At 43.3% G+C, this 24478-nt stretch overlaps 1 protein-coding gene across 1 annotated transcript in view; it reads right to left on the reverse strand.

Moving 5' to 3' along the window:
• Window positions 1-24478, reverse strand: part of COL13A1 (collagen type XIII alpha 1 chain) — a 578485-nt gene that overhangs the window by 333269 nt on the left and 220738 nt on the right. The window contains exons 6-8 of the mRNA XM_029610690.1: window positions 21852-21887; window positions 13198-13224; window positions 4407-4457 (exon numbers count right to left, since the gene is read on the reverse strand). Of these exons, the coding sequence (XP_029466550.1) occupies window positions 4407-4457; window positions 13198-13224; window positions 21852-21887 (114 nt within the window). The remainder of the gene's footprint in view (window positions 1-4406; window positions 4458-13197; window positions 13225-21851; window positions 21888-24478) is intronic.

Here is a 24478-nt window from a genome sequence, read left to right on the forward strand (position 1 = left end):
GTAAGGCCACGTTAGAAAGAGTGCGGCAGTGCCGGGCGCACCCTCGTTTGCCCCACGCACTGTTCTGATCACATACCGCTCGATACTCTATTTAAATTGCTTGCAAATGCAAGCCGCGTATGCAAAGCGTTAGGTGAAGCGTTAGGCCCGCGCAACCCATTTTACTGTATAGGCGCTTAATACAGCGCCTATACAGTATTCTGGGTGTGCTGGTGCCCGTCATTTCAAATGACATTTGAAATGACGGGCACCAGGAAGTGGATCCCAACTTTAACCCAGGAAAACCTAAAAACCGAAAATCCCCTCCTCCCGAAGCGGCTCGACACGTGCCAACTTACCTTTTGTTGCTTTTCAGCCCCTTCCCTTCTCTGCCGCCCTCCGGAGGGGGCAGCCGGCGGCGAAAGCGGCTCGCAGCGGTCCCCCCCGCGCAGGTCCCGGTTCTCCTGGCTCGGCAACAGCAGTACAACAGCTAGGGCTCCATCCACCCCAATCCTTCCTTCCTTCCTTCCTGGCTCGGACAAATTGTGAAGCGGCTTGCAGCGTTCCTTCCCCCCCCCCCCCCGCGCAGGTCCCGGTTCTCCTAGCTCGGCGTGAGGTGAGAGCCCACTGTTCTGTGCCCTCTCTGGCATGAGCGAAGCGAAGCGTTCTTTCGTTGGCCGGAGCACCCGTCGATTTGGGCGCTCCGGCTAATGAAAGCACATAGACGGGCGCGCGTGACGCGTGGGGGGGGGAGGAACGCTGCAAGCTGGATGGAGCCCTAGCTGTTGTTCTGCTGTTGCCGAGCCAGGAGAACCGGGACCTGCGCGGGGGGGACCACTGCGAGCCGCTTTCGCCGCCGGCTGCCCCCTCCGGAGGGCAGCAGAGAAGGGAAGGGGCTGAAAAGCAACAAAAGGTAAGAAAACAACAGAAAGTAATGTCGAGTCGCTTCGGGAGGAGGGGAGGAGGGGATTTTAGGTTTTTAGAGGTTTCCTTTTGGGGGAAAGTTTGCCGTCTACCATTACCCCTGCCTCTAACGCAGGGGTAAGGGTAGGCGGTAAGTTAGCAGGTTAAACGCGGGGCAAAATGGCAGGGTAAAATAGCGATAGTCGGGGCGCGCGTTACTGTATGGGAGGGAATAGCTAATTCGATCGTTTACATCTGATATACATGCCGTGGGCGGAAGGGGTTACCCGGGGATTTAAAGAGGCGGTAAGGATGGGTTAAAGGGGATTGTGTATCGCAGGAAGGGCTAACGCGGCTGGAAAGTGAGTAGAAAGCGGGTTAGGAGCGGGGTAACCGCGGCCCCACTTTACTGTATCGAGCTGATAGTTGGGTAATAGAATGATAGCAGTATTATCTTGGAGGAAGGAAATACTAGCTTATTAAAGTGTTAGGTTTTTGAGAGATATATGTTTGATTATGGTTGTTTAGGTGTCTGTTGTGTGGGGATGGTAGAATTGCCTTTGCAACGGGTCATCTCTGCTGAGTCTTTAGTTGCTGTCCTGCTCCTTATCCAGTTCTTGTTCCGTACCCAGTTCCTGCTCCTGTATCCAGTCGGCTTGATTCTTTGGTTCAACCTTGGCTTGTCTTCTTGTCTATGATCGTCTGCTGTCCGTCTTGACCCTTGGCTTGTGACTCCATTCCGCTTCTTCGCTGCCTGCCCCGGACCTTCTGCCTGGACTTCATCCACTTCTCCATGGAGCTTCAGTTCCTGGTTCCTGTCACGCTGGGTGAACGCTCTGAGTACCCACTCGGGGGCTCTCCCGCGTTCATAGGCTATCCGCTCCTCGGAGGGCCGTCTCGCCTGATCTCTTGAAACCATTCCATGTGAGTGATTCTCTTCACCACCTCCACCTCCCGGAGACGATTTCCACTGGGGCAGTCCCTCGGTGGCCATCACCGCTCGCTCCAGCTCAAGGGTCCACAACCATAACATAAATTATTTGAGAAACCAGATTAAGTTCTCCAGGTACCAATTATGAAATGGAAGAAGAGATGCAGTGCTACTTAATTCAGTTCTTTAAATGCCATGTGATATTAATTGATGAAGATATGGCATGCTAGCAGCCAAGGTGCAAATGAATCTATGTGAGGACAGATGCAGATTTTAAATAAAGAGACTCTCTTTGGCTCCTAGCTATTAATATGAGGATCAGTTATTGTGAAAGAATACCAAATAAAAGTCAAGAGTTAAGAAAGCAGCCCTGAGATTAAAAGAGATTAAAAAGCAGTCCATCAAAGATTCATTTCTCCTACAAATATTACTGTCTAAATGACTCCACCCAGCCTTCTCACAAAACAAGACAATACCCTGCAGCTATACTTAGGGGCTTATGTACTAAGCTGGAGTTTGCCATGTTTTCTGTATACAATAAAAAGTGCCCTCTATTTTAAATCCCTAACGTAGGGCACAGATTGCCCTAAGCACGAACACAGTTCTGGTAACATATACTGTGGCTGCATACTGTATGGAAAATATGTATATAGGGGGACAATAAGTTGTTTACCCTCCCCACAGTCATCCCCATCTCTTCTCAAACCCCCCCTGGCACTCTCCACATCCGTTGCCTCATATTTGCTTCCTGCTGGCTAGCCATCTGGTGCTTCAGAAGCTCTCTCTATAGCTACATAATTTGACCTGGGATATGGGGGTAACCGGGAGATACCTGAAGGGGAACTTCTGGAAGGTGGTGAAAGGGAAGGGGCTATCATGGAGGGCTAGAAGAGCTCCTGCATTAATGCACTACAAAACTGTGTCAGCGCTGAAATGATCACCCTAGCTGCCACGTGGCAGTTTTAGCGCTGCTGTGACTCTGTGTAACATTAGCATAGCATAGGATACAAAAGACCATATTACCATGTGGAAGTAACCTTTCACATGCGCTAAAGCAGGCTGGTACATAGGCCTCTTAATGTAGTGAGCGTACATCTTTCTGAGAATTGTGCTGCTGCTGCTATCTGGTCAGTGAGTGGTGGTTGGGGTTGGGGAAGGCCTTTATTTTTCAGTGACTTATGTATTTGAACAGATGGTCTTTCTGGTTCTAGCCCCAGAAACGGCAGATTTGCTCACAAGTTGACAGAAATCCTGTAGGATTAGAAAAGCACTAGGAATGAGCAATAAAGAGATTGCATAGGGATAGTAGATTAAAATTGTTCTGGCAGGTTAACAATCAAAGTACAGTTTTGCCCATTTCTATTTCTGCAGAGTCAATCTAGCCGATGAAGATCATACTGTGTATTATTTTATTTATTTATTTAAAAACGTTTATATTCCGCTCATATTGAAAGTACATGCTAAGCAGATTACATAGATAAAACACATGACATTAAATTATAATCAATAAGATGAAATATTATCTAGTTTATATTATATACCATAATTAATCATGCCTCAGAGCATGAATTCATTATCATTAATAATATTACAATGCTAATTTTTAATTATACCCAAAACACTGTGCAGATTTTATAATTGAGACATGCTAGGAAACGTGGAAAATACTTTTTCAGTCAGATCGTCTCTATTATGTTTAACTCTAAGAAGAATCTTCTTTGAAAAACAAGCAGGGCTAGCACAATGTGAAAAGTTGTGAATTTCACTTGTAATAGGACTATTTATTGCTTTTCATGGATTGACTTTGAGCAGTAGGTCTTCTCTTTCATACCAGCTTCTATACAGCTTCGGAGTGATGGAGCTCAGAAGTGGGACGCATGTGTGTGTGAATATATATATATATATATATATACACCAGGGCAGGTACAGGAGATGTACAGTCCTATGGGAAGTTAGGTGAGACAGTGCCTTAGCGGGTTTGCTATATCAAGGTTTGGACCTTTATGCTTTGCTTCAGAGCTTAAAAATCAGAGTCACCCGAAACCAAGTTCAGATCAAATTATGATTTCTTTCTAAATAACTTGATTGACCGTGATTGTTTAGATTTATGTGAATATATATATATATATACATATTCCCAAAGTGCTAAAATTATAAGGGCTCCCGTTTAGATTAAAGATACCATATAAATTCAAATTATTATCCTTGAAGACCGAGTGTGAGAAGCCCCAGGGCAAAGTGGATGCCCAAAACCACTAGGTGTCTTCTCTCCAAGCCTGAGATTTGCAAGCGAATTATAGATTTTCTTTTTTTAAACTCTACCACAAGAACCACTGGAAAAGCCCAGTGTGTCTTTCTCCCTAAAAGCCATGTGCATGCTAATCTTAGCAACAGGCAGTCATTTCACTACTTACAGCAAGCATTAAAACAAATTCTAAATGAACCTGTTAACCACACGACATGCATTTTGAAGTGACTGCAGAAACTCTCTCTCCTGTCTGAAGCCTTGTTTGCAAAATCCACTGATGCCTGAAAGACTCAAGACTCTGTAATAATGAAAAAAAAAAAAAAAAAGGAAAGAGGAGGCACTTACAGGAGGCCCACGGGGTCCTATGATGGACATGCCAGGTTCTCCTGGGACTCCCTGCAGAGAGACAGCGAGAGAAAGAAAAAGACAGAGCATATGAGAAATAGAATATTTTAAAGGAAAAAGCTAAAAAGAGAGCAGAAGGAAGGAAGAAACCAAATGGAAGATGGACAGGGAGAAAAAAATAGAAGAAGAAATAATAAAAAAGAAAAAAGGATAAAAGACAATGAAAGGAAGAAAGAGATTGGGTACTGAAAAGAAAAACAGAAAAGAGAAACAGGAAGGAAAGAAAGAAAGGAAAACAAATGTGAAGGAAATCTACCAGTATGCCAACATAGCTTTAAAGAGATCATTCAGACTTTTGAGAAAGGTAGAATTTTGATAATACACCAGGGCAGGATGTACAGTCCTATGGGAAGCTAGGTGAGACGGTGCCTTAGTGGGTTTGCTATATCAAGGTTTGGACCTTTATGCTTTGCTTCAGAGCTTAAAAATCAGAGTCACCTGAAACCAAGTTCAGATCCAAATATGATCTTAACTTGATTGACTGTGATTGGTTTAGATTTATGTGAATAATTACAGATTCAAAGTATTCTTTAAATACTCTGCACATATGCAAAACCAAATCGGCTCACAATGATCTCAAACAAGCAACGTTTTTTTGGGATGAGAGTTTTTAGTATCTTTAATATCAAATTCCGCATCATAGTATCAGTATAGATAGCCAATATTCTCAGTATCTGTACTGATTTCTATAGATCACCGTATCACCATGAACAATTCTTTGTTCATGGTGATACGGTAACTCAATGAGATACACATTAACAATTAAATTACAAAGGGTATAATAAAGAAAGAACAGGAAATGCCAAAGAAGAAAATAAACTAAACCCCCCCTCACATTTGAAGTTCAGTTTTATGCCATGCCCATTGCCCAATACTTTGCCCAAACAGAATCATATGGAGAGATATCTCCCTGCAAAGCATATGTCATTTTCTCGATAGATGCAATCTCTGCAATTGAATCTTGCCAATGTTCTAGCTGTGGTGGATACTTCAATAAAAAGCAATTGTTAACCAAGCTGCCTTAGGTAAATGAGATACAAATAAATTAATTGTCTTATTTATAGATTGTGTAGCCCATAACCCCCAGCAAAAATCCAGCATTACCCCAATAATAATATTAATAAGCCTTTGTATCTCGTTCCAAAACTGTTCCACCACATGTGAATGTAGGAGCCAGCCTGATGATAACCACACCAACACAGAGGACTAAGGTTAATGAAATGCACAAAATATAAAGGATATCGCTATACCCTGTGGAGCAATTTATTCATCAACTCTCTGTTTTTATCACGGATGGACAACTCAGAGATTGAATTCCATATTCTATGCTAGCTGTCTGAATCTAAAGCAACCCCAAGATCAGTGTTCCAGTGATCAATTATTTTGCTGTTAGTGAAAATCCTCTAACACTTCTAAAAAAAAATTCAACAAAGAATAAATCTGAGAAACAGCCGTCAAAGAAAGATGTGGTTGTATCATAATTTCTTCAGTCCTTGAATGCTTCCTCATCACCATCCTATTGTCAATTAATTTAAGACCATCTCTTCTTAGCTGAAGATATAAGTAAAGTGTACATGCAGATATATCATATTTATCCAACAGATCAGAGAAAGACTTAACCAAGGATCCAACCCAGATTTGCCCCACAAAACTAAGCACTGCTGCTTGCCAGAGATCTTGAGATAAGATTTCAAGAGATACCTGAGAAATTAAATAAAGATAAAATGGAGACAACTCACCTTCCATCTTCAATATTTTGATAATAGAATATCACACCCTTAAAGTATGAGAAATAATAGGACTTCTAGAAATCTTAAATGAAAGATGAATTGCCTGGATACTGAGGCAGAGATGGTAGGTATATATATATATCTCCCTACTATCTCCATATATTTATTTTTTTATTTATTTTTAATTTTTATATATCGAAGTTCTAGTAGGGACTACAAATCACTCCGGTTTACATAAAACGAAGAACTGCTCAACAGATAGCGGAGCTTTACATGGAACCGTATAACATATGGAACAGTATAACTGGTTGACAATTTAACATAGTGCTAAATAAAGTGATAATATTTTAACTGGTAATAAATAAAGAAATATAATATTTTATATAAGAAGTTAACTATTTAACGTAGCAATAAATATAAATATAAGCAATGCCTAATATATATAAGAAATAAAGTGAATTTTTGTGCTCAAAGATAATTGTCCAGTTGCAGATTCTTAAAAGTAGTACTTTATACAGTGTCCATAGTTAAGGGATGGAAGTCTGTCAGTCATAGTAAGATTAAGCGTCTGGGAAAGCTTGTTGGAAGAGAAAAGTTTTCAGTCTTTTTTTGAATTCTTGATAACTGGGTTCTAGTCTAAGATCTGGGGGAAGCGTGTTCCACTGGTGTGGGCCTGCTGAAGATAGCGCTCGTTTGCTCAATGATGATTGGTATTTCTAGGTCTGCTTCTGCTTTACTGGCTGTGCAGGGCATATATATATATATATATATATATATATATATATATATATATCCCTACCATCTTTGCCTCAGTATCCAGGCAATTCATCTTTCATTTAAGATTTCTAGGACTTCTAGACCTATATATATATATATATATATATATATATATATATATATATATGCCCTGCATAGCCAGTAAAGCAGAAGCAGACCTAGAAATACCAATCAGATATAAAAGGGTGTTGTCTGCATATATTGAGATCTGGATCGAATCCTGAATTTTAAGCCCAATAATTTCTCATGAATTGTGAATCATATAGGAAAAAGGTTCTATAGCAAGTTTAAACAATAAGGGTGAGAGCAGACATTTTTGCCTGATACACCACAAAATATTTAAAACTAAGCCCATTACCTAAGATTTGAGTCGCAGGGAGCCGTAGGGAGCCCATGCAGTAAAGCTCGCTGGGGAGCCTAATTTCCTCAAAACTGCAAATCCAAAATTCCAGGATATTGTTAGTCTGCATCCAGTGAGACAATCGACCCAGGGATACATACCGTACCACTTTGCTGTATAAATCTCATTAAAAACCCTTCTAGTACTATTCACAAAAGATCTCCCTTTGAGGAAACCAGTTTGATCTTTATGTATCAAAACTGGGATAATATATTCAATTCAAAGCTGAACATATACAAGGATTATGACATCCACAGTAATCCACGAAATGGATCTGTATGAGTTAGAATCGAGCGGATCTTTCGTCTTTCCTCCTTTTAAACATAATATAACATAATTGCCTCCATAAGGCCCCCAGAAAAAGCAGGAGGCTGTCGTAAATAATTAAACAGCAGTTCTCCTCATTGAAATATGGAAATTACAGGAAGGAGAGAAGGAAATAATTATTCTATTTTTGACCAAACAAGGGAAGATTCTTCCTCCTAAAGAACATAGAGCACCAGTATTCACGGAGAATTAGAGCACACGCTTGCTATTGCCACACCAGTTAAACTATGTGGAGAACTAAGTCCAATCCAAGGACTTTCAAGTCTGCTTGCCTGGGCAGCAACATAAGCTAAGACCTTGACCTAACATCACATAATCCAAGGATAATGTCATAGAAAATAATTTGTGATGTAATGACCTTGCTAAAGGGTCTTGAGTTATAAGTATCAAGACATCCATACCTCTGAATTTCCTGATTTTTGTTTATGTTACAACTATGACATCACTTGTATAGTAGAATATACAGGTTACAAAGTGGGGCGTCCATTTTTTTATTAGTGTGATGGGGTCCCTAAATCAGATCCTGGTCAATAGATATTTACTTTGGGACAAATGTTACAGTATGCCACTTAACCTCTACTTTTCAGATTACGGTGATGAGCATTATGGCAGAAGTGTTAAGGGGATTTGGTACATCTCTTTAAGGAACTTTTTAAAGAGAGATTCACTAGGGTGAGTTTCTCGGGGTCAATATAAGGTGGTGCTCCGAGCAGGAATGTGCCTCTTTTTGAGAGTTGGGTTAAAAGCTGATGTAAAGCCAGTATGAGGAGTCTCTCTCTCCTTCCACTGTGAAAATGCCATGCTAGACTCCTGGGCAGTGCCATGGAGTCACCTGGGAGGAATCATAGATTACCAAGTGGTGATAAACCATTCCCTGACCCACTAAAAAGATGCATCAGGCGTGTGAGTACTGAATACTATCTCTTTATAAAGTAGGGAGACTAAGCCTCCTGTTTTGATGCTAGAGAGGAGCAAAGAAGAAACTGTGATGTCATTTGAAAACAGAGATCCTTAGAGGAAGAGTTGTTTTGTTCTGTTGATGTTGCTGCTAAATCAACGCTATGAACCCTGAAAAAAACAGTGAATTTTTATCTCCAACTGCTGGAAATCCCAGATTGGAAAATAAAAGGATTTTTTTTTGTTTGATGATACCATTGAGTGAGACCCTACTTAATCCCAAATTGTGGTTTCGAGAGAGATATCAATCAGTCCACGGAACAAGCTGGGGTGCAATGAGAGGGGGGTCACAGAGGAGAAAGAAGGGTTTTGGTGTTAATTTCTCTATCCAATTTGAAAAATACAACCCTTGCCTCTGTGCCATCTCTTGGACCATGTTTATTTTTGTGAACCCATGCGAGACTGGTGCTTAGCTTCCAAACAGGCATCAGACCTTCTATCATTTAATATGCCCAATAGGTTCCTTTTACAGGGATTATTTAATTGTTATTACCATTTTCACACTATTCCTCTCATTCTTAACGCAACATCTGTTTGCTGCTGCATTCAGTACCACTGGCTTCTATGTTCTTCCATCTGTTCTCCTTTAATATCTTTCACCTTGATATGCTGGGCCACGGTTTTTCCCATTTGGTGGCACTGCAAATAATGCACAGTACATCTGGACCATGATTATTCTATAATTGCCTATTGATACTTCGTAGATTATACTCCAAAGCGCTTTGAATATAAAGCACCATAATAAATATCACTGTAATGTAGAGACCCTCTAGGTCTCCACTAGATGGCCCTAGTCCAGGTCCTGCAGTTCGAGACAGGAGAGGAGCGGACCATTCTGGACGGCACCGCTTCTGAGGTGACCCTCCTGGTTGCAAAAGAGAGGGGAGTAGAGAATGTACAGCGAGGCATTTTGGTTTGGAGTTTGAGGAGGAAGGAGCTGTTTGTTTTCTCCTACTTTTTGTTTGGGCCTCTCAGCCTAACCATTTTCAGTGAAGTCTTCCCTCTTTCCAGGGTACACCCTGTCTGGAAGGGTTGCCTCAGGTTTTGAGTACAGTGGACTGGTTTTTTGTGAAGTCAGTTTTGGAGGTTTTCTTCTTTTGTGAATCCCTGATTCTTGCTGGAGGAGGGACAGGCCCTGCCTCAGGAGGCCAGGCTGGAGAATACCTACTGAGATCTTTTCACCATCTGTGGAGGGACAGTGGTGTCTTGTGACAAGAGAGAGAGAGAGTTTCCCTTAGAGTAAGAAGAGTTTGTGTTTTCGGTATTTTTTTTCTGCGTGGGGAGAAAGTTTTGGAGTCACACTTTTTTACCCACAGGCTGGGGAAGGTGAAAATCTGCTTTTCCCAGCCTAAAGGCATTTCCCCCTGAGAGGTCCAATGGAGCACTTTTGGAGAGGAGCTGGAGTAGGAATGGCAAGATATCTCGACACCCAACTGGAGTCACCATGGGACACAGGACAAAAGACTGTTTTGAAAGATTTGGAGTTTTCGATGGACCTCAGGTACTGTTGGAGAAAGGCTCCCTCCACACTTAGGAAGCCCCTACCCACCTGCGACACTTAGCTTTCCACTCACTGGAAGGTAAGCAACTCTCTGGGCACAGTGCAGAGATACACAGAGATAGAGAGAGGAAAAACATTCGATCCAAAGGAACAGTCTGAACATAGAAATACTGTAACTGGAAACAGTTTTGTTTGATGCAAATTGATTATTTTGAACAAATTAAAGTAAACTTTTAATTTGAGAACACTCCATTAGTGAGCTCAGCCTGTTCCGTTCAGTGTATCTACACCAAAAAGCTGCTAGTAAAACACAGGTAAGGGATTCCACCTACATGCCTTGGGCCTTGAAGGATATCCTTCCCCCATTATAAAAGAATTCACACCATGGGGCAAAAGGACTGGTGACTGTACAATTCGGACTTGGCCCCAGGATGGAGTGTGGCCCCAGCAAAGTTCAGCAAACACCCTGAATTGGCAGTTATACTACTAATAATAAAGGATGCTGGAATTAAGGCCAGATGCTCCACTGAATCACCCACGCCACTTCCAGAGGCATTCTGTATTCTTTGATGACTCCCACCAAAGTACTGACTAGGCCCAATGCTGCTTAACTTCTGAGATCTCAAAGGATCAGAAATAAGAGTGTTATAGCAAAGTACAAGAGTGTCATGGTAAAGTATGCTATAACACAGTGGTTCTCAGACAGTCCTTGGCGCACACCTGGCCTGTCAGGTTTTCAGGATATCCACAATGAATATGCATGAGATACATATACATGCAATGGAGGTAGTACATACACATCTCTCATGCATATTCATTGTGGATATCCTGAAAACCAGACCTGTTTGTGTCTCTTGAGGACCAGAATTGGCCATTTCAGTGAATAAGGTATCCTGTCCTAGTTTTTCATCTCCCAGTTCAAAGTATTCCAGGAGTTTCTTAATTAAAAAAAGAAAACAAACTAAAAAATCCTGAAATTTACTCACCTACGCCTATGATTTGAAGCCAGCCAGTCTCTTTAGATGACTGTATTCATGGATCAGAAGATGTGGATATAGGTTGGTGTCTATTTTGCCCCTAAAAAAGTAGCCCTGCCCTTTACAAAACTGTCAACAATGGCTTCAGCTGATCTGAGTGCCCTCAAAGTGACATTGGTCTCATTAAGAACATAAGAACATGCCATACTGGGTCAGACCAAGGGTCCATCAAGCCCAGCATCCTGTTTCCAACAGTGGCCAATCCAGGCCCTAAGAACCCGGCAAGTACCCAAAAACTAAGTCTATTTCATGTTACTGTTGCTAGTAATAGCAGTGGCTATTTTCTAAGTCAACTTAATTAATAGCAGGTTATGGACTTCTCCTCCAAGAACTTATCCAATCCTTTTTTAAACACAGCTATACTAACTGCACTAACCACATCCTCTGGCAACAAATTCCAGAGTTTAATTGTGCGTTGAGTGAAGAAGAACTTTCTCCGATTAGTTTTAAATGTGCTACATGCTAACTTCATGGAGTGCCCCCTAGTCTTTCTATTATCCGAAAGAGTAAATAACCGATTCACATCTACCTGTTCTAGACCTCTCATGATTTTAAACACCTCTATCATATCCCCCCTCAGCCATCTCTTCTCCAAGCTGAAAAGTCCTAACCCCTTTAGTCCCTCCCCATAGGGGTGCTGTTCCATTCCCCCTATCATTTTGGTCGCCCTTCTCTGCACATTCTCCATCGCAATTAGATCTTGCACTTCATGTGATGTGAGTGTAGTGTCAGTGGTGATAAGGAGGAATATCACTCCCCATTAGGAGAGGTACTGTGACTATATAAAATCTCTGCACCCAAGTGATGCAGGAGTCAGGAGGAGAAAGATTCCAAGATCTGGAGTCTGCTGTGTGTTTTGGTTCACAGAGTGGTCTCAGTGGACCCATCTCTTCACAGAAAAGGTCCAGTAAAGGTCACTAAAACCTAGGGATAGGCTGGCCAGGCCTCATTTGAGAGGAATGACTACAGGAGGGGAAGTTCCTGGGAGTCTAGATAATGACGAAGGAAGAAGCATTCCTGAAAGAGATCAACATCTGAGGATACCCAAGAGAGAGGAGGATCTGTCAGAGCACCAGACAAGTGAACTGGGAGGTACCAGAGGAGAAGCACCTTGTCTGGCAAAGTACACAGTCAAATCAGCCAGAGACTCCAGAGGGAGAAAGAAAGAGGAATTCTTGAGAAGAATAATCCATTCACCTAAAAGGTACTAAGAGGCCCAGGTTGGACAGGTAGTACCTATACCTAAGAGCTTACATTTGTAGGAAGGAGTGAGGAACAGAAACTGAATTTGAATTTGTGTGACCCTTTTGGGACTTTGTGTTGCATTATTTTGGACTTGTTTTTCCTGTCACCAGTTTTCTTCAGTAAAGACTTAAGTTTGGAACAACAGATCAGGAGTAGAGAGTGGTTTTTGGGCGTGCTTGGAGCCCCGGAGAGGGACTCCCCCCTCCCCTCCATTGTGGGAACTCTGGGATGTCATGGTTTCTGGCCATCCCCATATGCCCCAGTGCTCAAGAGCTGACTGGAATGGGGGTAAGATTTATCTCCCAGTTGAACTGGAGCTATTACGATGTTATCACTATTATTACGGAAGTTAAATGACACAGTGTAAAAATGAGCATTGAAATTCACTTTACAATCCAAGCTGATGAAACTTTCAGTTGTGTAGAATCAAACTGAGAAACTGTGATGATGACCATCATTGTTCCATGTGCACTCAGTCCTTCCCAACTCTTTCATATTCCCTCCCAACTCATGTGTAACCCAGTCATTGTAGGGATGGTACTCGGCTGAGGGCCCTGGAGTGAATGAGTTGGGGGGCAATGCACAAAGAGGGGAAAATCCCTGTGTAGTTGTGAAAGAAAAGCTCATGGTGCTAAACTGCTGCTGCTGCCCCCCCCCCCCCAATAAATCAGGTTATTCTGGTTTCAGATATCAGTTCCTAACAGATGGCCACAAGGGAGCATCTCAGAAAGGATGAGCTGTAAAGGGGCTGACTCACCTTCTCACCAGGCTGCCCCTTTTGTCCCTGAGTCAGTAACACCAACCGTAGCCACATGTAAAGAAGGGGATGAGAGGAGAGGGAGCGAAAGAAAGAAACACAAACACAGGAATCAATATTAATGATACACTCAAACTAAAAAAACAAAGAGAGAGAGAGAGAGATCTAAGCTTGATACATGCAATGTTGATGATTAGCGCTCTGGATTCATGCAAACGCAGGGCATTCAATTTCTCGGCAATTCCCTGCTGCATCTTTACCACTTTTCTCCTGCAATTCCTTAAGAAAGAAGCAATGCTAAGAAAGCCAAAGTGGGTGTCATTAGCCGTCAGCCAACTGGACAAAGCCATTTCTCGAGTTCAGCCAAGATTCATTTTCATGTTAGAAAAAGTGTCAATACAGTCTGCCAATGTACAGCACTCAGGCCAATAGCCCCTTCCTGAAATATGTCTAGATGCTCTGATGTAAGAATCCAGCCAGAAGGACGTGTCTGGCAGGTTTCAAGGGTTTTGGTCATATCACACATTTTGCTTCCGCTATATAAATAACCTTTGGTTATTTATATAGCGCTGTCGGTATATGGAGTATTGGAGATGACAATCCAGAGATCTATATTTCCTGTCTCAAATGGCTGGAAACCTGAGTTTAAGCACAAGGAGGTTAAGTGATTTGATCAAGGTCATGCGGTGAGCAGTGGACAAGTTCACAGCTCTGCACCTCTGAGCTCTTACAGTAAGTTACACCGCCAGCTCTGATATAAATGAAACACATTTTAGGTACGGAATCCCTTACCTATGTATCACAGTTTCCCTGGTCTGATTGCCTGGAATGATTTGCCAGTCAGTTTGACTTAGGAGACTAACCTCACTTACAGGTTTCAGAAGACCAGCGTTGTTTGAATTACAGTCGGTAACAGAACCTGGGAGTGACCTTTGAATTGTGCATTTTTGCAGAAATTTCAATAATTTCCCTAACATGGTACTATTACACTGATAAATCAATCTTTTCCTGAGGAAAGTAAATTTACTCAAGATATAAGGTGTGTGTGATGCTCCTTTGCTCTTCATAGTTTTGGCTGAACTACATAATAATGAATGAGGTCAACAAAACTAAGGGGAAGGAGAATTGAAGGGTTTTCTTTCAGTAGGCAACCCCCAAAACAGTGATGATGAGTGAAGAATTTAAGGCAGATAGTACAGCAGGGAAACATGCATTTGGAGAAAAGAATATACAGTGCCTGAATTAAAGCAGACTGGAGACTCAAGGAAAAGATTAGGGAGATGGAGATAAATTCCCCAATCAACCTTCTCGATTTGATCACTGTTCTTCCCCAGCCCCGTTTTCTCGATGAACATGAAGAGGATATTGGACCTTACGCTCTGTCCTATTGGAGGTAAGGCCTTTGCTGACCTTTGGTATGCTCTGCGCATTGACCCTTCAGCACTCCTGCCAGCAGTGGGGATAACGCCATTTGAAAAGGTAGATGGATTCGGTTACACGCAAAATACCCTACATTCAGAGTGAAACGGAACATACACTACGGAGGAAGTCAGCATTCGGATAGTTCAGTAGGACCCTGATTTGCCACTCAATGAAATGGCACCCAACTTGCACTGCACTAACAAGCAGCATTACGAGTGAAGCACCGACGGCTCTGAAGATGTTTATTTTACCATTTTATGTCATCTTTGATCAATAAAATTGAAATTTTGTAATAAGCTTGGGAAAGAGAGTCTGAAACTCATTCCTGAAGTGCTTCAATGGGAAGTATTTTGGACAGACTCCGATGAGTCCCACAAGTCCTTATTTGCTGTCATATCCTGTGTGCCTGCGCCTCAGTTTACTTTCATCAGTGGGCACTGGCTTCAAGGATGCATTGTGGGAGCGGCAATGAATAACGAACTCAAGGAGCAGCTTCTAGCAAACATAACCAGGATATAAAAGCCTGGGCTCAGCCCAGCACTTCTCATTCCCTCAAGTGAGTTTCATGCATTGTCTTTCCTTGATACTCTGCCTTCATTTTCCAGATGGCTCTAAAAGGCTTTTGTACTAAAGTCCCTTAACAGTAACATAAGCATTAACACGTGTTAAATGCCTGTGTTATCCAGAACACACAATTACCATCTCCAATGCATGAAAAGAAGTTTGCGTTAGGGTTAACTCATCTTCTCTGCAACATAATGAGATAATGAAATGCAAACATTTTCAAAATAGAATAATGAAATGCAAAAAATATATTGCAGACACATTAACATCTCCACTATGCCTAGGGGTGGTGGTGTTAATTCTTTGTATTACTGTTCACATTAATGCATGTACTTTCATGCATATACTTCACTATCTGCGGTATCACATGCTTTGTTTGCATCTCATTAACATCATCTGTTAATACATGCGTTAAACACCTCATTTATACATATTAATGGCTGATGTTAATGCAGTATAGTACATAAGCCCCTATATCAGAGATACAGGCAATTCTACTTTTTCAACTGACAACTCTATCATACAAGATTTACTGTACTTACAGGAAAAATTAAAACTACAAATCCCAGAATTCAGCAGGCCTGAAATTACTATGCCATCATGGAACAGTAGTGTTGAAGGAGAGAATAACCAAAATGTCTATGTTTCTGTGTCTCTCGTCCAGACTTATGCAGCACGAACAACATAGTAATTGAATTAACAACTGTAATGGAAGGCACTGAGCAGAACTGTGATAAAATCTATTGCTGCTCTCTTGTCTTCCTCCAAAAGCCTAACTTATACTCTCATAAGGTTATAAGAATGCCACAAATAATGCAGAATGAACAAACCATGATAAGGATCCAATTATCCTAGTACAGACATAAGGGAAGATTTATGTGATCCTTTATCTTAAACCTGCCATAATGCATATGTAGTATCATCACATGCAGGCTTCTCTATCCGCATGTGGTGTCAACACATGCAGAACCACTGCATGCAGTCTCAGCATGTGGAATAAGTAATATAAACACAATACTTTTCCATGCAGTTTTTCCAAGCATATAATGCCACTAGCAACATGGCATGTCTCATCTCATCTGGCAACATATTCAAAACCACCACATACAGAATCAGCATTCAGAATAACCAACATCAGTGTCGCATTGCCCCATGAAACTAACTGAGCATGTAATTTCATATGCTATATGGTATTATCCAAAAGCATCAGCATATTCAGAACCATCACATATGGTATCAGCATGCAGAAAAGGCTCTATCAAACTATGATTGCCCCATGCAGCCATCCGAGCATGTAATAACCTTGTGTTTTACCACGCTTAGAGTATTGTGGTATTAATTAAGTTGGCTATAAATTCAATAAAGAAAGAACATGACATAGGATATGGAGCATGTCATCTAACATGGCATCAGCATATTGGACAGTCTAATCTCCCACACATCATTACTGCAAAGACTCAAACTCAACTGGATCTCGTAACAAAAATCTGCAACAGGATTCAAAGCACAGCTGAAAACTGGTGTCCAAAAATCCTGTAGGAAAATTTTACTTTTCAAGAAAGTAGAGTGAGTGGACTTTGAAAACTGTCTAAGATGGAGGGGCTGTGCTGACATCTACAAGCTTTTACATCAGTTTAGTTTTCCCTAACTTGTCCATTTTATTCCCCCCAGTCGTGCCACCTGCATTTCCAAGGAGATGATCCCTACCTAGTTTTGGTTGGATAAGGAAACTGTGAACAAGGTGCAATGAATTAAGGGATGGCAAACTTCAGTATTACAATGAAGCAAAGAGGTCTGATTCAAAATAACCAAACTGTGTCTCTAAAGGCACTACCTTTAAATAAACCTCATGAATATCCATTTTGGGTATCTAGCCAATCCTGGAATCTAAGTACATTAAATGCATAAAACATTCAACCCAGCTCTAATGTTTTGAAAGCATTTCTGAGTAACATATCTGGGGCATTAGGTAAAACCCGTTCCAGTTTCATCTGCGGAGTTAGTGGGGCAGGAGGGATTACGAATCTTTCCTGCCCCAAACAAGCCTTTCCTGCATCTGATGGGATAAAGTGTGTTTGTGTGGGGAGGAGAGGAGAGGAGGGAAGGGAGGCCCCTTTCACCTCTTGGGGGAGGAGTGGAGTCCTCAGAACAGGAAGCCTCATCTTCATCTTGGTGGGGAAGGGACAAGAATGGTTTTCAGGGCAAGGAGCCCCTTTCACCATTCAGAGAGCAATGATGAAGCCATATTAAAAGTATCAGGCTTAATGATTAAGGGTAGTAAAAGCATGTTTATTTGTTCCCCAAACTATAAATGTCGGGGCCTTTGTTGGTTGCTGTCTGAATCCAATTCCCCTTTACCCACTGCCATTGAAGCAGAGAGCAATGATGGAGTTGCATTAAGCCTTGATACTATTATTAGTTAATGGTAGCAACTGCCCTACCACCAAGTTACCCCCATGTATTCTTTTCTTTAATTCCATCCTCTAGCCTTTAGGGATCCATAGTGTTTATCCCATGCCCCTTTGAATTCCTTCACTGTTTTCTTCTTCACCACCTACTCCGGAAAGGCATTCCAGGCATTCACCACCCTCTCCATGAAGAAATATTTCCTGACATTGGCTCTGACCCATCCTCCCTGGAGTTTCATTTCATGACCTCTAGTTCTATTGATTTCTTTCCAACGGAAAAGGTTTGATGATTGTGCATCATTAAAACATCTCAGGTATCTGAAGGTCTGTATCATATCTCTCCTGTACCTCCCTTCTTCCAGGGTACACATATTCATATCCTTCAGCTTCTCCTTATAACTCTTCCAATGCTGACCACTCACCAATCTGGTTGCTTTTCTTTGGACCACCTCTATCCTGTCTTTATCCTTTTTGAGATACAGACACCAGTACTGAATGCAGTACTCCAGGTGAGGTCTCACCAAGTTCCTGCACAAGGGCATTATCACCTCTTTTTTCTTACTGGTTATTCCTCTCTCTATGCAGCTCAGTATTCTTCTGACTTTAGATATCACCTTGTCACATTGTTTCACGGCCTTCAGATCATCAGACACTATCACACCAAGGACCATCTCCCAGTCCATGCACATTAGTCTTTAACCCCTCAATCACATACAGCTCATTTGGATTTCTGCACCCCAGATGCACGACTCTGCATTTCTTGGCATTGAATCCCAGCTGCCAAATCTTCAACCACTCTTCAAGCTTTCTTTTCATTCTCTCTACTCCTTCAGGCATGGCCACTCTGTTGCAGATCTTGGTATCATCTGCAAATAGACAAACTTTACCTTCTGTCTCTTCCACAATGTCGCTCACAAAGATACTGAACAGAACTGGTCCCAAACCCAATCCCCGTGGCACTCCACTTAACACCGTTCTTTCTTCAGAGCAGGTTCCATTTACCATCACACGCTGTCTTCTGTCAGTCAAACTGTTTGCAATCCATGCTACTACCTTGGCACCCACCCAATCTTCTTATTTTGTTCATGAGTCTCCTACGTGGTACCATGTCAAAAGCTTTACTAAAATCCAAGTAAATCACATCCAGGGTTCTTCCTTGATCCAATTCTCTAGTCACCCAATCAAAAAAATCAATCAGGCATATTGACTGTGGCTATCTTGAAAACGTGACCTGTTTGTGGCACCTGAGAAATAGACTTGCATACCCCTGTACTATAAGAAAGTCATTAGGGTCAGTATTCAAAGGGTTTGTCAAGCTAAGTTTGGGACTTAGCTGGCAAATTACAGGCTTTCAAAATTCCTATGCTCTGACCATCTCCAAGTTAAGTTAGCCGGGTAAAACATAATCGGATTACCTGGATGGATGTGTCTGGGGGCAGAGTTAAATTTGAGTGAGTTAACTTATCCTGCTAACTCCTAAATTCAAAGTTATTCAAATAACTTATCTAGCTATCTTTAGGACTGCCAGAAAGCAAGCCTATATTTAGCTGAATAAAATTATCTTTTTAATTCGGACTCTATTCAGGTATATTCAGCAGAGCAATAATTGGTAGTGCTCCGCTAGATATCCAGACAAGTTATCTGGTTAACTTTAGTTGGATAACTTGTCTGCTCACTGGCTTACGCAGGGACGGAGGAACCACTAGGTAAGCTAGGCTTGTGCCTAGGGCACCAAGATATAGGGGGCACTGCCGCCGCTCGCAGCCACTTCAGGCAGCAGAATTTTGAAAGGGCAAAAAGTGCCCCTTCAAAATTCTGCCCAGCCCTTTCCTCACCCCCCCTCGTCATGCTTCCCCCCCCCCACCCCCCGTCATGCCACCCTCCCGACGCCCCCCTGGTAGTCCAGCAGAGGACCCGGGAGCAATCTGCCACTCCTGGGGCCTCAGCTGCCACTAACCAAAATGGCGCCGGTGGCCTTTAGCCCCTACCATGTGACAGGGACCAACCAATGGCACCGGTAGCCCCTGTCACATGGTAGGGGCTGAAGACCACCAGCTCATTTTGATTAGTGGCAGCCGACGACCTGCCCCGCTGGACCAGGTGTTTGTTGAGGGGTTTTTTTGGGATGGAGGGGGAGATTAGGAGGGTGGGGGAGTGGCGGCATGTGGTCCCTGCCCCTGGAGTCGGGGCTGCGACCGGGGGCAGGGCTGGGGGTAGCACGACGTGGGGGGGGGGGGGGCGGCACAAGGCTGAAGGTGCCTAGGGCGCCCAATCCCCTTGCACCAGCCCTGGGCTTACGGAATATGAACCTCCTGATGTACAAAGTTATTCAACTGATCTTTCTAGTCCTCTCACCCAGACGCAGTGGGATGTCTTTCTTATACCATCATAGAAATATTTCACACAACATTAAGGTATACCTCCTTAAGCTGGGATGGAAATGCAAATGATAGCTCTCGCTCCCCACACAGCAGGCAACAAAAGTTACAATCCCTCCCTCCCCATTCTCACACTGAGCAACGAACTATGAATTCACAGAGGCACTCAATGTCCCTCTAGCTTGGAAATCTGTTGCAGAGCTTCACTAGACTACTTCGTCAGCGAGGGACCAAGCAACTTCATTTGAATTAGTTTCCAGTGGAATATCACATAAAGAAAACAACGAATATTTAGTTATTTAGTAAAAGGCCCTTTATACCAAAACCTTACGTAACAAAACTTGAATGCTGGTACTTTGTATAATAAAAGGTACCAAACTGTTATGGAGTCTCAATTAGTGGACCCTTGGGCTGAACTGCAAGAGACTGGGAAAGGTGGTCAATGTCTCTGGTGCACCACAGGCCGGGAGGCAGATGTTCAGGCAGGACATAGAGGTGCTCTTCACCCTGGAAGCTGGTGCTCCCCCGGGAGGAGCCCGTAGGAGCCCAGCCGCTGGGACTTAGGTGAGGCTTCACCCTTGGAAGCCGAAGCCCCCCCGTGAGGAGCCCGTAGGAGGCCGGCCGCTGGGACTTAGGCGAGTTGATGATCTTGAGACTGGAGCGGGCAGGCTGATGAGCAGGATTGAGAACTGGAACCAGACTAGAACAGTAGCCAAGAACTGTAGCAAGACTCGGGTACTGGAACCAGGCAGGAACTGTGGCAAGATTCGGGTACTGGAACCAGGCAGGAACTGTAGCAGGCAAGCAGGAACGGAGCGAGTTCCAAAGGCAGCTCACTCTGGGGCACGGAGCAACAGGGGTCCGGTAGGTAAGCCCGTTGCAAGGCGACGACTGAGTGTCCGTGGCTGGCTTATCAAGGCCGCGGCGTCTGAAGTCAAGAACTGGGCGGAGTCACCACTGGCGGGAAACGGCCTAGAAAAGTGCCCAAGTGGCGCGCGCGTGCGCCTAGGGGCAGGGCGTCCATGGGAATCTTAACGGCGGTGCAGCCCTCGCGGGAACGCCGCCGAACAGGCCACGAACTAGGCCAAAAGAAGCGGGAACATGTCCAGAAACACGGAGGTAAGGGTCTGGTCGCGGCTCTTGCGGCCAGAACCGTAACACCAAACTACTTACTTTGAACTCTATGGCCATAAGCAAACAAGACAGGATATAAAAGCTAGATCTGAGGGGCAAAGATAAACTGCACCTGTCTCCTGTTCTTTCTTTGTTATTTTGTGGCACAGGGCAGAGTGATATTGGCCACGAGTTTCCCCTCTAGTTCTCTCTGGCCATCCTGAGTAGGGTTAGGCTGAGGTTCTTAATAAGGTATTCCAGGCAAAAGGGCCTCACAATGCAATGGGAATGCCTCAGTCCCCTTCGTTACATCTTCATGTCCTTTGGCAGACCATACACAAACTCTCTTTTTCTGTAATAAATGAAAGACCCCATCATGTGTCTGCTATATACATGATTGATTCTGTTGTGTACATTTTCACATGGCACCAAATCAAGAGGTCCCAGCTAAGACCAGAATGCCCAAAGTTCCAAACAAATCACAGATACTGAGGCAAAAGTACAATGCATCTCTAATTATAATCCCTGTATTGATGAGAAGAGTTTAATAGCAGTGTCTTTTTCAGTATCATGATCCTACAAGGGGGCTCAGAACAATCTCAAGTCACTGCTCTGTTCTAAAGACCTCATTATCCTTGTCTAGATATTTGAAACATGGAAAATCGCAAACAAGGAGAGTGCATCTGTGAATATGAAAACCAAAGCCTGCAAGCTGACATATGCATCGAAAGCAGGCATCTCAACAGACATGCAAGCGTTTGAGACTCACCATCCGTCCTGGCATCCCAAGGCCACCTTTATCTCCCTAACAACCAAAGCAAAACCAGATGGACATTGAAAAATAGTATACAGTTGGAACAATACATTTAGAGCAACATAAAAGCAAGTTTGCTTACCGTAAACGATGTTTCCGTAGATAGCAGGATGAATTAGCCATGTTGTTATGGGATCTGTCAATCAGGCCCTGGAGGCGGAGCTTGTCAAAGCAGAGAACAGAGCTTTGCTCTCTGCGGCTGCGCGTGTGTTCCCGCGCAGGAAAGTAACGGAATCTCCTCAGTCTGTGATTAAGCTGTATTGTAGTCGAAGACTTGGTGACTGCCAGGGAGGAGGGTGGGTCAGCATGGCTAATTCATCCTGCTATCTACGGAAACATCGTTTACGGTAAGCAAACTTGCTTTTTCCCGTCGATAGCAGGGCTGAATTAGCCATGCTGTTATGGGAGTCCCAAGCTGTTGATCACGTCAGTAGTGATATAAGTGTTGGACATGATCTTTGACATTGTGGCAGTCACCGTTTGTTGGAGGATAGAGATTGCAGTATTGCTTGCCCTATCTTCGCATCAGTGGCTGTTTGCTGGTCAACGCAGTAATGAGATGTGAAGGTATGCAGTGATGACCATGTAGCTGCCTTGCAAATGTCTATGGGTTGCACCTCGTTCAAGTGTGCTAAGGAGGTTGCTACTGCTCTAACTTGGTGAGCTTTAGGAGTTGACTGTAAATGTAAATTTTGTTTGTCATAGCAGAATTTTATGCACTGCGCTATCCAACTGGAGATGGTGCGTTTAGCCACTGGTAATCCAGGTGCCTTCGGGTCGAAGGAGACAAAGAGTTGAGAAACACGGGAGTCTGAGTTCGTTCTTTCTTTGTAGTGTGTTAAAGCTCTCTTACAATCCAGTGTGTGCAGTAGCTTTTCCGTATCGTTTGCATGCGGTTTAGGGAAAAAAGTTGGTAATTCCATTGTCTGATTGAGATGGCATGGGGTAACTACTTTGGGTAGGAAGGACGGGTGAGTCCGTAGAACTACCTTCTGTTGATGAAATTGCAAGTATGGAGGATAATGGACCAAAGCTTGTAACTCACTAACTCTTCGTGCTGATGTTACTGCAACCAGGAATACCACCTTCCAGGTGAGGTATTTAATGTGTGCCGAGTCCATGGGTTCAAAGGGATACAGCATGAGCTGTTCCAGAACTATGTTGAGGTTCCATGGAACTGGAGGTTTGGATACCGGAGGACGAATGTGTGTTAACCCTTTCATGAAACGAGTCAGCAATGGGTGAATGGATATAGGAATGTCATTGATTGGTCTATAATAGGCGCCTATTGCGCTGAGGTGAACTCTGATGGATGATGTTGCTAGACCAGCTACATATAGTGTATGAAGATAATCAATGAGCAATTCCGGGGAGCAGTCCAATGGTGGTACACCTTTGGAAGTGCACCAGGCAGAGTAGCGTTTCCATTTATAGCTATAATTTTTCCTGGTTGAGAGTTTCCTCGATTGTAACAAAATGAATTGTGCTGAAGTGGAAACTCCTTGTTCCTTCAGAAGGAGCCTTTCAATCTCCAAGCTGTCAAGTGTAGAGATGAATGTAGCGGGTGTAGTAGTGTTCCTTGATCTTGGCTGAGAAGATCTTGACGATTCGGTAATAGAATTGGATCCTTGATGGACAGTCGAAGTAGGAAACTGTACCATGGTTGCCTCGGCCATGCCGGGGCTATGAGTATCAGCTGAGCCTTGTCCACTATGCACTTCTGAATTGTTCTTGTTATGAGAGGTATGGGAGGAAAGGCATACAGAAGGCCTGTCATCCACGGAATGAGGAAGGCATCTTGAGCTATCCTGAATTGGCTTGGTCTTATCGAGCAGAATTTGGGAACTTGAGAATTGATCTCTGTTGCAAAGAGATCTATGGAAGGTGTCCCCCACTGCAGAAATATGTCCTGGACTACTTCTGTATTGAGTGTCCATTCGTGGGGATGAAAGATGCGGCTTAGTCTGTCCGCTCTTGTGTTGGCAACTCCCGGTAGGTAAGTTGCTTGTAGATGTATGCAATGCTTGTGAGCGTGTTTGAAGATTGTCAGGGTCTCCTTGCAGAGGGACCATGAACTGGACCTTCCTTGTTTGTTGATGTAAAACATCGCTACTTGGTTGTCTGTGTAGATCATGACCCTGCGTCCCTTCAGGTGGTCTTGGAAGACTCACAATGCATTGCGAATCGCTCTGAGTTCCAATAGATTTATTTGTAGATTCTGTTCTGAGGGTTTCCATAACCCTTGGGTTTCGTAAATCTCAAGGTGAGCACCCCATCCCTTGCGAGACGCATCTGTGGTTAGGACTGCATTGTGAGATGGGGGGCTGAACAACGCTCCTTTGGACAGGGTGGAATCTAGGAGCCACCATGCTATATCTTTTTTCATTTCTGCAGTCAGCGATACCCTCTGCGTCAATGGTTGTGAATGCTGTTTCCATTGGCGTTTTAGACCCCATTGTAGGCATCTCATGTGTAACCTGGTGTTGGGAACCGTGAAGTTCGCCGCTGCCATGTGGCCCAGAATTACCAAGACTTGTCTTGCTGACAGCCTGTGAGTATGTTTCAAGGTGTGTAGAAGTTGA

This window comes from Rhinatrema bivittatum, chromosome 7, assembly GCF_901001135.1.
Source record: "Rhinatrema bivittatum chromosome 7, aRhiBiv1.1, whole genome shotgun sequence".
In the NCBI taxonomy this organism is placed as follows: domain Eukaryota; kingdom Metazoa; phylum Chordata; class Amphibia; order Gymnophiona; family Rhinatrematidae; genus Rhinatrema; species Rhinatrema bivittatum.